General features: G+C 37.3%; 1 protein-coding gene across 1 annotated transcript; it reads right to left on the bottom strand.

Annotated features, from left to right (window-relative positions):
• Positions 1 to 1,560: 1,560 nt before the first annotated feature.
• On the bottom strand, positions 1,561 to 15,095 carry abcg1 (ATP-binding cassette, sub-family G (WHITE), member 1). Its single transcript, XM_035534291.1, has 15 exons — positions 15,054 to 15,095; positions 13,849 to 14,092; positions 8,721 to 8,838; positions 8,202 to 8,334; positions 7,623 to 7,673; positions 6,913 to 7,058; positions 5,736 to 5,859; positions 5,460 to 5,574; positions 5,048 to 5,196; positions 4,436 to 4,537; positions 3,891 to 4,059; positions 3,585 to 3,685; positions 2,768 to 2,926; positions 2,519 to 2,637; positions 1,561 to 2,179 (listed from the first exon to the last, which is right to left on the bottom strand). The coding sequence occupies exons 1-15, from the start codon at positions 15,054 to 15,056 to the stop codon at positions 1,951 to 1,953; spliced, it is 1,962 nt and encodes a 653-aa protein (XP_035390184.1). The 5' UTR covers positions 15,057 to 15,095; the 3' UTR covers positions 1,561 to 1,950.
• Positions 15,096 to 16,592: the final 1,497 nt, after the last annotated feature.

The following is a 16,592-nucleotide window of genomic DNA, read 5'->3' as shown; positions in this document are numbered from 1 at the left end:
AGTTATTGTAATAATAAATTGCTTTCCGCATTATGCCACATCAGAGAAGTACAGGATTTTAAAACAGCGTAGCGCTCCTTCATGAACTTGGTTATTTATCACTATTAGACAGACGAAACTATTTCGCAAATTACACTTAGGACTAACAAAAACTTTCCTAACACTGGTGTCCCAGAATAATTAGTTCTGAATCATACTCTCTGTTTAGGTTTAATTTTTTTTATTAATTTTTCAAGTGAACATGATATAGGCTATGATATAAAAACTTCACTGCTTTAGCCTTCATTCCTATTTTGGAAGTTCATAATCGCGGACAAGGTATGACGTCACTTTAATGTCAAAACCAAAGCGGCAAAAACACAATGTTAAAAGCCAGTACAATTCGTTAAGGTAGCCCGTGAGGAAAATATAGTACTTACGCTCTTGCTGTTCTACTAGTCTGTATGGCCTTATTTCAAAACTTCAGCCTACTGTCTCCCGTCTTAATTGACTGACTTATAACTCTTTTTAATAAACTCTTTTTTTTTTTAAACTGGGTCATTCTAATGGGTCATTAAGCTGTATGGTTCACAGTGATTCACCAGGCTCAAAATGCATCCCTAATATACCATATCTCTATCTTCAAAACCTATATATCTTTACCAATAATAATACCATGTCTGTCATCTTATGGACAGGTTTCAAATGCATGCATTCCAAACCAGCAAAAGAATGGCTTTCAACTCATAAAATCTCTCATGTTCAATAAATGAAAAATTAATTTCTTGTACTCAGAAAGAAACCAAATATCATGTTAGGTTTTCATTTGAAAGGAGGAATTGAAATGAAATATACAGTTGAAATTTACATTACATTATTAGTAACATGTTTTCAGTTGTTTGAATAACTCATCTATGTGACAGTAGTTTACCCTCGGATATAAAAATATTTCTAATAATTGTTTTGATGAAGAGTAGTAATGTTTTAATGCACAAGCCATTTTGTTTAATTGTATAGGATTATGATACCAGTCAGAGTCACATACCCCTTACTCCAACAACAAGGAGGAGCTTGGGTTTACACCCAGAGGCCTGCCCACAACAGGTGAAACAGAAGTACTTCATTTAAACCAAGAGAAAATGAAACATAACTTTAAAAACTGTAATACATAATTCGTTCATGGGGGAAAAATCTATAATTCGGGCTCTGTATCTGTATCAGTTATCTCACACCTCTTAAATCTCTTTGGCGGTGTGTACGAGCTATTTTAAAAAGTCTTGCATCCTCCCTGAACAAGAAACACCCATTACCCATAAGAACAGAAAGCAGCAAACAAACACAGACTCTGCCCTCTGGCCATGCTAGTGCTCACATTTGTTTTTGCTTGCGTTTTGTACCAGTGCAAAAAAGGTTAGTAATAACGCAATTTTGAAAATAATACAACTTTATTACTGCTGTACTATGTCATTACACCAGATATTATCTTTACAGAATATAACACAGCTGAATGAACATATCATATTCTTTATTACTGCCCTAAAAAATTAAATACAACTGTAATGACTTTAAGAGTGTTATTAGTCAATAATAACTGATATAATGTTTTTGGACTTCAGGTGTTGTAAAAAGGTTTTAAAGAAAGGAATTCCAAGGAACAAAAGTAATATACATCCAGCTTACAAATGAAAAACTAAAATAGACAATGCAGAGAATAACTGACAAAAAGAAATTAAAAAAAGATCTACCTGATAGTGTTTACAATTTCCATATCAATGTTCAAAGAAAATATTTGATGCCCTATATGTCACCCTCTTTATCAGATGTCCAGTGTGTAACTGCCTGACAGGGACCTCCATAGTTACTACCCTGTATATGTGGTGCTTTTTGAAGATTGATGGAAGCATGGCCCACTTTGGTCTTTTCTGATTACACCTTCTAAGAGATGCCCTCCCTGTCCAACATATCCTTTATCTACCTCTCTGCACTGATTTTGTAACGGAGCACAAAGTACACAAGAAGACGCAGGGAGAAAAAGAATATGCCCAGCACAATAAAGTCCAAATATAGCTTGGCATCTTCAACATCCAGCTGTTTCAGGATGGCTTCGGACTTTTGAAAATTACATGTCTCATCTTTATTGCAGTGCAGGTCCTCACGGTTCAGCCCATAAATGGACAAGATGACTCCTTCAAAGCTATACCTAAAAATCATGGAACAGCTGCTTTAGGTGACTGATCAGTTCATCAGTTCAGCTTCAAAGATGTATCCAATATTAAAAACTCAACTGCAAGTATTACTTTACATTAAATACTCTGTAATAAAGTATTTAAATACTGTACATTGTCCTCTACATGCTGCAGCATCTACACTGTCCTGAATATGAGTAATTTTTGTGATAAATAAGTAGTGTTTTTAGTAGATAAGTAATTTGTAAAAGATTAAAAAACACTATTAATTTATTACAAATTGATGTAGAGAGCACCAACTCAGCCAGGTATTTTAAAAAGCATTTCCCAGACCTAATACCAATATTTTTTACCTGCCATATGAAAAATATGACATCCATTGGAGGTATTTTGGGATGGTGTCAAAACTGACAAAAAACCCTGAAAATAACAACACAGGAATGGCAGTCACAGGACCTACATATGTGGCGACCTAGGACAAAAAAAATATATACATCAGAATGCAATTCCAAAACCTAATTAATAATACATAAAATATTAACATATTATTAGCAGTATTGTTAGATAGAGCCCCCCAAAATTACATAGAGAGTCCAAATTACTTGCAATGATGTGGATACTGCACCAATCAGTAGTCCCAGAGACTGTGCCACCAGAGACGTAAGCATACCCAAGGCCAGGAAAAGAATGAAACGAATTGCATCTGATGGTTGTGAGGTCATCCAGTAGACAATGCTGCAGTAGGCCACTGGGAATATGATCTACAAGACAGAATAGGTAGATCAAATCATAGTTACTGTACCAGTAGCCCCCTTCTAACTTGCTCCTACACATGTTCTCTATTTATGTTTGTACCACCCATGTGCCCTGTGTTTTGTTCTGCCCTTACACCGCTCCTCATTCCATTCATTGTTTCTTTGTTATTTGACTTATCTGTGTCTCATTCTGTTTCCTGATTCTCCTTTGATCCCTCATGTATTTAGTTCCAATATCAGACTATGCTTTATTAAACATATGAAACCATGCAATGTCTGACTTGATGTGGTCTTTATTAAAATGTGTAAAAATTATAGTATTCAAGTAATTTATATTTTGGGTAAAACAACCAAGCCTGGTAAATAGCATTAGAGTACAAATGTCTTCCTTTTTACTTCAAACTCGCATGTAGTTATTGGTGGTTTTCTATAAACTGGGAAAACCCTGCTTTGACCTGAGCTGTAAATCCCCTTTTTATATCACAGCTTCATCATATCCTATCTGTTTGGGCTTTATTTGTTAATCCTATGAGAAAATCTGATATTTATTCTCCTTCTTATCATATATGGAAAATCCCATTTTAGGACAACAGTTAGGACATCATAAGGCACTCATTTTTCATAGGTAAATGGAAGGCTTATATGATCGTCTTAGATGTGTTACCTGAAATGGAACATCAGCCATAGTTTTTGCCAGGTAGTATGCCTTCAGACTGTACCAGTAATTCAAATGTTCTCTCAAAAACACACCCATCTCAAGAGGAACTAGATTAACCAAAAAAAGCAAAATGTACCTTCATTACAATCCACGGAATATTGGGGAAATGGCATTACAGGGCTATGCAGGCTACACCTCTGCTGGTGGCAATAATTGCTATAAGAGCCCATTAAAACTTTTATTTTATAACATGTCATGGATTGTAGAAAATAAAAAGATAGATGTAAATATGTAGTAATTTAATACACTCACAGGTAAGTACGGTGGGCATTAGAGCAGCGAACATGAGGAAGAGCATAGAGAAGAAAAGGAAACCAGAGTTGCTAAGGACTTTCTTGGCCTCATTACCAATGCCCAGGTATAGAAGCCCTATAAGAATCCCAATTCCAATGTAGGAGACTATACGCAGGTGGGTCAGCACCTAGTCAGAAGAAGGATAAGATTATTCTTAAACCTTTTAATTTCATTTTCTCTTTATATTAATGCCTATTAGTTGACAACAAAACATGCCAAAAAAACATCCGAAACCCTGACTCAGCTGTCTGACTGGTTGTTTTTATTTGGTAACCTTTGGCGTGCACAGGCTGGCCATTTTCATATAGTAGCTAATGCTCAGTATGCTATTAAAAAACTTGAATTAGGAAACTAATTTTTATGTAGACTAAGTTTATGGATAGAGTCAGACTGCCTCACAGTGTGGTCCTCTAACCCATGCCATAGTGTGGCCAAAATTAATTGGATTTATGAATTTTCAAGTGCATAACTAATTTTGTACAGTGCATGGCAGTGTGACTTACTGAATCCCTCATGATACTTAGGAACGTTCTCTTCAAGAGGATGTGGAACTGTGTCAGACAGCTGGCAGAGAAGCTGTGGCAGCCCTCAGTGGAAGAGGAGTCCTAGAGTGAATAATTACCCTTGTTACAATGCCATTCAACATCTAAGACTCCTAAATAATGAAGTCTGTATTATCCTGTGCTTCTAATAATATATCTTCTCAAATCCAAATTTTACAATGTTTCAAAACAGAAATTTAATTACAAGAGAAAGCTTATAAGAAATATTGTCATATAAAAAACTATAAAATATGATCATATCTATGTATTTCAAAACAGACCACGTTCTGTCCCAGCATTACAGTATAGAGGAAAGTCACACATGGACCGAAACGTGCCCTTTGTACTTTTTCAGTTTTTCACTGTCTGTACCACTCTGTAATGGAACAAATAGAAATATTTAAAATCCAGATTTCAGTCTGTATTTCATAGTGTTGAATACCATGCCAGAGAAAAAGCCAAACAAAGGACAGGTATTTAAGGTGCTGCTTCTGAATCAACAGCATTATAGTGTCAAATTCTGTAATAGATCACAAAACATGGTCTGTTTGTGTGCCTGTAGGAAACATGTACCTCAGCAGATGGTCTATGCCACATAAAGGGGTTCAGAATTCCATTTCCATTGATTTCAGATTTGCAATCTTTTTCACACTTCCTGTCCTGTACAGCCTTCACAAGGTGAGCCATGTGATCACCGTATTCTCCAGATGCTACCTCCATGACTGGGTGGTGATAAAAGGATAATTCACGCATTCGCAGACAACTGTTCAAACACTGATAGGCACTTGAAAACAGACAAACACCTTTCACATCATACACATGTACAGGCTTACTAGACTAAAGGCATTTTTGAACACAACACATTTAGCAAATTATCTATTTGAGACGCTACTAAGAGTTTGTTTGGACTGTAAATACGTTGATTTTCAGCAAGAGCATCTGGTGACATTAGTTTCAGTTAGTTTTTTCATGGAGATATTCTTACTGAAGTCAGCAGGGTTATGATATGTAGGGCAGTTAAGTCCATGTTCCCTAAGATAGGGAATAAGGTTGGATACTGTCCCCTGATAGATGCACTGGCCCTGGCTCAAGACATACAGCTGTAAAACCAAGAAAGAGCTGTCAAATTAAAGTGTATCTGTTAAAAATATACAGGAAAATTTTAATGAAAGTTTAAAAGTCAGATTTACCTAGGATTTGGGTTGTGTAACTGATAAATGATTGAAGCATTATGTTACTGATGATTTCTGATTTTTCTTACTTTGTCAAAGAGCTCAAAGACCTTGGCACTGGGCTGGTGGATGGTGCAGATAACTGTTCGGCCACCCTGGGCCAAAGCTTTCATCAGTGAAACCACTTGGAAACAGGAGGAGCTATCCAGTCCACTGCAGTGGGAAGGCAGACCACAGAGTCTGACTTGAACAGCCTAATTGCTATTAGCTCAATGGGGTTAACAGAAGAGATCCTCTGGCATACTTCAGCGCCTATCTATTTTTGCTCCACTAGAATAAAATAAAATACAATGATGGCACAGATGTAGGCTGGTGTGTAATAGAAGTAAGCAACACACACTGAACTTAAGAAATGATCGATATTTCTACAGAGGACAAAAATTTCTACACAAATAGAAATGTGGATAATTAGTAAAATAATCAGCCAGTACATCAGTAGCTTTATCAAAACTGGTACAGTATTACACTGTTTCAATAATCAGGACGAATCCCACTGAGCATTGTAAATTAGCTAAAATATATGCTCTTTTGTCATGAAGAAGTAAGGGATAGGTAGACAAACAACAAGGAACAAAATGAGGAAAAGGTAGTGCCCCAAAAAGGAAATAAAGAGTTTCTAGGCATTGGAAGACAAAGCAGGAATCATATATTTTTGCTATACATATAGGTGTTAATGAGTTATGTATTTGTAGCAATGTGTGTGTGTGTGTGTGTGTGTCTGTGTGCGTGTGTGTGTGTGTGTGTGTGTGTGTGTGTGTGTGTGTGTGTGTGTGTGTGTGTGTGTAGGTGTGTGTGTGTGTGTGTGCATGCACAAACATGTTTTTTTCTGCATGCTGCTTGGTTAATTTGCAGAAAATGGTGGCATTGTTTCACTGCGGGAGGATAATCTCTTGAGAGGATACAAACTGACAGCCATAGAGGGTAGAAGTGAACTATTTGCCTAATTGGTTCCTTAGGGATCTATGTAGTTACCAAACACCTCATCCAAATGGAAGCAGCCCAGTGTATTAAAACATAATTCAATTTTACTTCACAGTACAAGGACATGATACAGTGGGGACCGCATCTTAATTTTTTTTATTTTTCCAAGGCCTATATGTGGCTTAAGAGAAACATCCTATGTTGCTTGATAAGGCTTGACTTGTGATAATTCTTATGTCATGACAGGACATAAATCGATGTTTGTGTGTGCGCCACTGGCCCCACCTTGTGGGTTCATCAAAAAACATGATGGGTGGGTTGTTGACAAGTTCCAAGGCGATGGCAAGACGCTTCCTCTGGCCACCAGAGAGGTTAGATGTGCGTGTTTTGGCACAGTCCAACAAGCCAAGTGCAGTCAAGATTTCCTTCACCTACAGAGACACAGCTGTTGATTAGGTCTAGAAAGACTATAGCGTAAGTCTGATAATAAAGAAATTAACAGATTGTTTATTGATCTGATTACACATTTTGAAATTCCAAGGTGAATTTGGAAGAATAATTCCCAGAAGGCTAGCTATCAGCTTTTTTATCTGAGAGAGATACAAAAAAAGCAGAAGCATAACTAAAATGGTCTGAACTGCTATAATGAACAGCTAGAGATATTTATTTAGCCTGTAGATTTTTCCTACAAGTCCTCCATGAATATTTAAATAACAAAATAATAATTAAATGTTAATTGTTAGCTATTTAAATATTATGAAATAATGAAATGATAACCAAATGTTATTTGATAGTCAGAGATTTTCAGATGATAGCATTGCCTGGACAAGAAGGGGAGCCAGTTTCAAATAAAAGCCAAACATTTCCTTCAATGTTTTTTGCACACAAGTTCTTGCATAACTCACAAGTAATTAATGATGTAATGCAAACACAGCCAATCACTGTTTTTTTGTGCAAGAAGGAAACGTGAAGAGGTTCTCACGGCTCTCCCTTACCATTTTTCGTCTGCCTTCCATCTTCTCCTGGAGTTTGAGATTAGCTGACACCTGAGGAAGCAGAGGGGGGAGATTTAGTTTGTGTGCACTAAGCATTAACAGGCAGAACTAAGGTGAGGGATTTGTATGCTTTAATGGACAAAAACATGTCACGTAGTATACACTGTGCTAAAAGAGCTGAGTCAATTGTATAATGTTGGTTGATGTAGGTCCCTATAATATAGCCTTTGTAGAGGTTTTCTTTTGATCATGCACTGTAAGAATGCAAGAACATTTCCAGAATATAGCAAATATGTAAGCAAAACAAAAAATGGATTTAGTGAAGTACATATATTCTTGTTAATAATAAATTTAGACAAATTATATGTACAAATCTAAGCGCATGGGTAAAAGTGTATTATATGTCTATATCCTGTTTTATCTTGTCAGTTATATATGTATGTTTAATTACCAATATTTCTTGCAGAATTTATTACAAAACATAGCAACTGCATACAAATAAGCACAACAACTGTATACAAATGACAGAAGTAACAGAAACATTACAGATGGCACACTGGAGTCTCATTAGCTCATTACCATCATGGCCTCCTGCACTGTTAAGTGTGGGAGAAGCATGTCATCCTGCATAATATAGCAGGACACCTTCCTGAAGGAGCGTAAGTCTCTGGGATGTCCATTTATGAAAATCTCTCCTTTCATTCCTGTTTCCCTGAAAAGAAAAAAAAATCTTTGAAGAGGTATGTAAATTTAAATGTATATGAATTAATGTGTTTTAAGTGTTTCAATATGACCATCATAGGAACTCTAAATTTGTATACTCAAATCCTATTTACAAACAGATCAGCTTGCTATAAAGTAAACTTTACAGTGGCTTTCCTCAAACAAAGAAGACATAAAAATACAGACATCCGAGAAATTACTTAAAACTATGAACATTTCTCTACAAAGTGATGCTCATGCTCATGCTTCAATGCTCACAACTACTGGTTCAAAAAGAAATATAGCTATTGAGGATATGTCCTTAAATCACAATATGCATAGGGTATATAAACAGTGAACATGTTGTTATGTAAAGGTTTGGCTTGGTGTAGTCACCTGTATCCTGCCAAGATATTCATAAGTGTAGACTTCCCAGCTCCTGAGGGACCCATAATGGCTACCAGAGCTCCACTGGTAAAGTTTCCAGAGATGTCTGTCAGCAAGATCTTGTAACCTAAGACAGAATGGTGCAAGGGCAAAAGGGTTCTTGTAAAAAACCTACCATTGTCTCCATAGTAGACAGCTGGGCTCTCTCCCAAAATCACACACCACATACCTGCATAAAATTTATCCCTTCAGCACCTCATCCCAACATAAAAGATGCTTTGTGGCTGGGGTGAAAAGAAGTGTTTGTTATACACCTTTTTATTTCTGGAATTTTGCACATGATTGCCCTTGCACACATTACAGGGTAGATCTCATTTTCACCTTCACAATACTGGGCCTCCAAAGAGCTTGTTGTACCATTCTGTGTTGTACCTATTCCCTTTCTTCTGTCCAACTTCACAATGCATCCTTGGTCAAATTAAGCCCAGACTTAGTGCAATGAGTACATTTGTAAGGACCTTTGTGTGATGTGTGAATTTACAAATATTTATCCATTCCTCAGGTTGCACAGTAACAAACATATTATAGTTGTTTTGTATTTGTCAAGGAAGTTTATTATATGTAGGCCTACGGAGTCCACATTATGTATTGTATACAGATCATAATAAAGTGGCTCTCCTGGAATGGTAGAACAACTGAGAGATATAACGTATGGTAACATTTTATTTATCTGATAGGCCAGGCTAAGATGCTAATCCAGTTGATAGCAGTGGCTGGAATCTTAATTGGATTTTGCAGTCCCAAACCATCAGTGATACACAAATACCTCTGACCTTCCCTGTCCTCAGAGAGTACAGGGTCCTGGAGTTCCTCTCTGAAAGAACGCATGAACACCTGATGCCTGGCAAATACAGGCAGCTTGGGTCATTCACTCTGTACGCACTTGATGAATGAAATAAATAGTAGAGGGAGCTGAGATGTCTGAGGCAGCAGTACACAGAGGGTACCTAAAAGCACAGTCAAACGCAAGGATCATCTGTGCCATATGAATGCACTGTAATGCAGATCAATGTTCGTTAACCTGTAACTGATGTACCATTATTTCAACACTATTCTTTTTCACTTAAACAGAATAATCAGGTCAATGTGTACCAATGTCTGTTATACCTTCAGAGCTGAATTGAGATTTTTTATACATTCTGACAAAGTCATTAAAATGGATTAGTGCATACAAATTCCCTAGAGGACTAAAATGAACAGTCAAATTAATATAGCCAAATCAAACAACCTTGACTTACACAGCTGTTCAGTACCACACTCTCTATGTTCATGTGGTAATAGTTGATTAGAAATCTGACATTATTAATATAATACAGCCATATTCAGTGAAATGTTGAGGTTAATAATAAGTAAGCAATAAGAATATATCCTATGTCATCAGTGACTTTGCATTAATATGTTAATTATCATATATATGTATGACTGACTTCATTTTATTATAGTATGAATTAATCAAATGTATTGAAGTTAGAGAAGGAGCAACATCACATGTCATGGAGAAGCACTGATGCTGCAGGAGCAGCCATTTTAAAACCAGCACAGACTAGAGAAAGTAGAGAAGTAGAGGAGAATATATTTAGCTGTTCAGAGAGCAGTACTAAATTTCTTCTAGGGTGAAGAGGCCAAGGATACTGCATGGATACTGAAACAGAAGCCATTTTGTTGTTCATTCACTACTTGCTACCCAGTCGTACTGATTTTGGTTGAATACATGACCCTAGAACAGCAACCTAATGTTTTACGATGTGCTTGTGTTCTACATCAGGGAGTATCAGGAATCAAGTTATCCTGGGAGGGTGGCAAGGAGAATTGTAGTTGCCTAAAATATATGCTCATCACAGAGATATAATTCCTTATTCTGTATTATGTCTGCTGTAAACATTTGTGACTTTCTCTCAGTATGGGGCCCTCAGTGTTCTGCTGGGCTTGTGTGTGCCCCTTTCTGAGCTTTCTGGTTTATGCCCACTGACTCTTTATGAACACACCAAAAAGTCTCCAACCTCCAGGCTTTTCCTCTGGCACCTTTAGATTACAAATGGGTTTGTAACTATATCTGATGTTAAAATCACTATGCTACAAATTAAATAAAAATCACATGGATCATTATCTATAACTTAAACTTCCCTGCTTTCATTGCTCTGATACTCTGAGAATTCAGCTCAAAGCTTGCTGCTACTCTTGTTTGGAAAAACTCAATGCAAGCAAACTCATGTAAACACAGGCAAGCAGCCATCCCTACTGAACACTGATGAGCAAGGTAAGACTAACATCATAGTATGAATTGGGCTAGTAACTCATTATATTGACAACCTGTAATAATATTTCACACATTAGCTTGTATTTTCAATCAGTTACTGAGTATATCAAGTTGCTCAGAGTAACTTTATACTTAGCACTATCCAGGTAATCATGCACATGCCTAAGTAGCTGGAATGTTGCATAGGGTCTCTCTGATTGAGAGGCACCAATGGCATAATCAAAACCCTCTGTCCTGAATAGTGTATGGCATAGATGAGATTCAATCTTCAATCCCAACTGTAGTAAATACTTTATCATAGCAGAAAAGAAGATAATACTATTATATAGCAATAGGCCTGAGTTACATTATTTAACATCTGGAAAAACAGCAGACATAAAACATATTGTTATGGACTAATAAACAAAATGCATTTGTTTTTGCAAAAACATAATTATAAAAACAACAGTATATTATAATGGTTATGTTAAATCCTGCTATCAGTGCATCTTTGGTCATCTGTGTTATAACTACACTTTGCATATTCTCACTTATAAGCATTTCAAATTCTGGATGGAACCTGATCAACTGGTATTATGATGACTATGCCTTGTCCTCTAGGAACAGGTCTGTACTTAGCAGTGTGAAGTAACTCCCAACACTGCCTGCCAAATGTGGCTTTCAACCTATCCTGGATGACTCTTCATTTACTTACCAATGTATGGAATACTCTTTGCACTTCATGGTCCTTCTGTACTTTTCACATGCAGATGCAAATGTCACAAATTAACTTTCTCAAGAAACTTTCTGTTTCTTGATACATGAATGTGGTTTTACAACATTTGTGTATGTGCAAATAAAAATTATTATCATTATTGGATTCAATGTCTGTTAAACCCAAGGGACACTTAAAACTCCCTAAAGCCCAGTAGAGCACCATAGCAATCACCACATAAGGTTACCTGGCAAGAGAAAACTGTCTCCCTCTGCCACCCAGCATCTCCCTCAACTGCTCTCTCCAGGCACCAAGCTCCTAGTGTCATCCTGATGAGATCGCCCCACCCCCATGCCATGATACAAGGTTACTGGAGTTTGTTGACCAATCATAACCAACTCTGCCGTGTGCGCGGATCAGGGCCATTGATTTGGCTGTAGCCAGATCTCACTTTCCACTACGTATGGATTACAAACATTTGTTGGACAGCACAAAGACACCAGATTCAGTTGCAGTCAATCAGGGATGAGGAGCGAGTGAAAGGAGACCACTTTTTTGAAGGCAGAAAAGAAAGATGTATTAATAACATATTATGGAATTAAAATGATGCATTGGCTTGCCAGTTTGTAAGATAGTTTATGTATATCAGTGAATGCTTGTAAAGGAATTCCTAATTGTGAGTCTAATTTGTACTAATAATACACGCTCACCCTTGTAAAGAGTAAGGGGTCCTGTTTCTCAGTCATGATGTTGACAAAGCCTTTATTTGCCGTGACCTCTAAAGTGTAAGTCTACTTCACGCAAACAGTGCAATAGGATCAAATCAGTCCTCTCCTCTATGAGCAGACTTTGTGTCTACATGCTAACCTGTACTATTCCTTGGCTTGCAATGCCTTTTACAAACTGTGCATGAGGTAGAGAGCCATACAAAGGTGGGATCTATACTGTGAGCATAATTATCATGATATAGCATCTCTGATATAGCATTTCTATACTGATGCACTGATGGACACACTGAAAAAAGACTTAGGAAAGAAAAGGGACAAGGTAATGTGGGGAAACAATGAAGAAGGGATGTAGAAGAAGTCATTTATGGGATGAGCCAGGAAACATCTGGACAACAAGCTGGGAGTGCTTAATTAAAACTAGAATTAATATTTTAAAAATGCATGACAAAACACTTGCTAAACACACACGTCAATTACTCAATGCACAAATTAGCACGTTTTTGAAAATGTTGTTTAAAGACTCTGTTTAGTGTGATGTTCCTCTTTCAGATGAAAGCATATAGTGTGTATACTCACCAGCCTTGAAGGTGTTTAGTTATAACCCATGTTTTCATGCAGTTGGGTTAGCCATCATCTAGTCTTTCATAACTGTTCAGTTTTTGACTACAGTAATTCGGTTGACTAGATTTTTTGATAGTGATCTAAACTCTACCCAACAGTGATGATGACACATGTTAAAAACCCAGCTCAACATTCACATTCGCCTAAATATGCCTAGAAAGTGCTCTAAATGTGTCTAAAAAGTGGTCTGTGAATGTAGATAGAATGTAGGCATTTCTAATAAAGTGGCTAGTGAGATAATATCCAAAACAACCTTTCTACTAGTAGTCACATTCTGAACACCAGAACCATTAAACAAAGATTCATTCTAGTGAGTATTGCAACATAATTCTAAGGGTGTTGGTTTCTAATGGAACTATCTTTGGTACTTTTTGTCCATTAAAGCATGGCAATATATGATACATGACAACATTTTTTTATCTCGAAAACTTATCCATCAGCTGAACAATTGAACATTTTTAACTTATGCTTAAAATGGCAATTAGCACACCATCAACATCTATAAATACTATCAGGGACATTTTCCACAAACATCTTTGGTCTTAGGGGGGTCAGATGACATTTGATCGTTATATGAATGTATTGTAGATTCAGAAAATGCTTCAATATCGCTGTTTGGAACTCTTGACACAAAGGTTATCATTACAAAGAATATACCAATGCCTTTTTAAAATCACCACAGCATAAAGTAAGATGGTTTTCAGGCAGACTAAAAATCCCCTTTTATCCCAAAATTGTCTAAAACCATATTCACAAAAGTAGTCCATTTCAAGTTACCTTTCTTTCTCCACCATGGTCCCTCACGAACAGAGTATGACAGGTCTTTGAATTCAATGTTAACCACTTGTCTGCGAGGTGAGCAGGAGAAGTACTGGGCCTCAGTTAGGGGATTCTCCACTGTTTTTAAAAGTGTATGTAACAGGGGCATATGCTGGCTACAAGTGTGACTGGCCACTACATCATCAATGGGCACACATACAGTCCTGGGGTCCAGCATGAGATCAGGGGGTCCATTGGTGTTCTGAGACAGGAGGAGAGGAGAGCATATGTAAATTCACTGCAACAATCAGGGGAAAGCCTGGTGTGTTTAATCTAGAGCATGTCTTTTTTGAAACTGAGGGTCACAGAAATTCTAAAATCAAAGAAGACATCTTACTCAGTGTAATAACACTGGGCAGGCTTAATTTGTAAAGGCATGCTAACAGTCATACAAGCCCCCAAATCCCCCCCGCCAAAATTAAAAAAATAAATAAATAAATTGCAGCTCTCCAGGCACACCTCCTACAACTAGTTTAACAACAACAAAATAAAATTATACTTTGTTTGTTTAATATTTGGGCCTATTTGAGCCTACAACACATTTGAGCTAATACCCAATTCCACAAACATAGTACTCTTCTTTAAAATGTGTTGCACTATCAGGGGAATCTGTTAGCTGCAAAGCCATATAGTTGTCTAATCTCTCTTCCACTGGCTAGAGAAAGCAGAGGGGTTATCACAGGCCAAGGTTTATTTTGAGCATATAGATAGACACGTAGTGATGGAATACAGATAGTGATAATGTCAAATCAGTGGCTTATGTTTTACAAATGAATATCAAACAAGTTTATACATGAAAATACTGCCATGTGAAATGTTGATGCAATAATCAGAACTTTTATTTTTTACCAGTTAAGCACACTGTAGTCAGTGTCTACAGTGGATATGTTGTAATAAACAACATAATAGAATATACAAAGACATAATTTTACAGACTGATTTTTATAAATACATGGGGACAGAGACCCATTGTAGAAGGTACTATTGGAGTACCTTCATTTAGTGTCACAAGAGGTAACTGGCTCACTTGACCATCATAAAGTGCTGCTGTCCGGCATGAATGTGCAGACTCCATAGTATGAAGGTGTAGACACCATCACCATCACCCCCCCCCCCCCCCCCCAACATAAAACAAACTGAGAAATTATAGTGGACTTTCTTACCATTATGACAGAGTTGGTATCGGTAGTATTGTTGACTGAGAAGGCTGCCATAAGACATGCCATTCCTCCTGCGTGTGACTCAGTAAAATAACCCTATGTGGTTCGTCACTTCCAAGATAACGTCTACATCTGCTTGATCACTATAGGTGTTCAACTCGCAATACTCCTTAATCTGCCTGAGATAGATCCGTTCTGTTTACAAGCAAGCACTTTGTGTTTATATAGTGACGTCAGGGACATTACCGCCAGCTACCGGCGTTTTGATGAACATGACTATTAAAGATCTCTGTCACTTACCGGCAAAAATACACATGTGAATTAAGTGGTTTGCCAGTCCTACAATACTTGGAATAAATGCACAAACAAATCCTCACAGATATGTTATTGGAAATGTTCCCCACATTAAATATCGGCAGTAACCATTTTCTAAATATTTTGTGGAAATTAAGCGTATACCTCATTTGCCACATTTCACGTTTGCCGAACAGTGAATATATAACGCGGGAATATCAAAGACACACGACAGAATACATGCTCCCCCTTGTGGGTTATTTTCGTATATAACCGAGAAATCATTTACATTCTCCTCTCCACCCATACTCACTCTCTCTCTCTCTCTCTCTCTCTTTCTTTCTCTCTCTCACTCATTCACGCACACAATAAGATTTCCTTCCTATATGCTATATTCCACTTTTCCACTATATTCCACTTTCATTTTCAATACTCTTAAAAATATCCCTAACGCTAATTTTATCCCCAGCTTTAAAAATGCATGGAAATGTTCTTAGATGAATTCAGATGAAAACTCCTTTCCAGCTCTGATGCTTTCAGATGTGGGCATGTATGGACAGGGACTAGTCACAATGACTCGCGTGTGCCCTTGTTGCTGTGGTTGCACTGGGTTCTGAATCCATATTTCTGACAAAGCCTCCCTATATGCTTATTTATCTAGGAGTTTAAACTACAGTACTCATGACTTGCAGATATGAATACTGAGAGAAGTGAAATCTTGCAGTTATTGATGAAGTGTGAATGGAGGACAAGAAGGGATAATCATAATCTCAAAATAAACAAAAATAATGCATCTAATCAGCTTTACGGTGCATGACCTCTAGAGAAGAAAACAAAAACACAACAACAGATTGTTGGGCTGCTAAAACACTGCATTCACGTTCCTGTCCTCCCTATACACCAGTGTTTTCTTTATACACTGAAACATCATGACCTATAAAGCTAACCTCTTTTCCAACTTTTCTATGGATGAAGAAAGAAATAAAGTAGGCGTTCTTTTGAGCAGTAGGATGTCAATTTTTCTTAGGTCTCCTCCTATGCAGCCCACCGTCCATCTGTGTTTTAATATTGTATAAATGAACACCCAGATATGGCAGCTACGATGCCCGAGATAACACTAGGCACAGCTTGACTAAGAGCATGAGGAAGGCACTGCTTATCCTCACTCTCCTGCTGTTCAGCTCTGGCACTGTGAAGTTATCACAGGACAAGTTCGTGCCACACTTGCAACTCATAGGTCATTGTAAA

The sequence above is a fragment of the Electrophorus electricus genome, chromosome 15 (assembly GCF_013358815.1).
Source record: "Electrophorus electricus isolate fEleEle1 chromosome 15, fEleEle1.pri, whole genome shotgun sequence".
NCBI classification, from domain to species: Eukaryota; Metazoa; Chordata; class Actinopteri; order Gymnotiformes; family Gymnotidae; genus Electrophorus; species Electrophorus electricus.
This window is presented reverse-complemented; position numbering and strand designations above follow the sequence as displayed.

Bases quoted from the DNA above. Each gene is read 5' to 3' on its own strand.
- abcg1 (XM_035534291.1), bottom strand. The intron at 4,538-5,047 runs GTACATGTTTCC...TATTCACTCTAG, and splicing joins GGCATAGACCATCTGCTGAG to GACTCCTCTTCCACTGAGGG. The intron at 3,686-3,890 runs GTGAGTGTATTA...TGGTTAATCTAG, and splicing joins AATGCCCACCGTACTTACCT to TTCCTCTTGAGATGGGTGTG.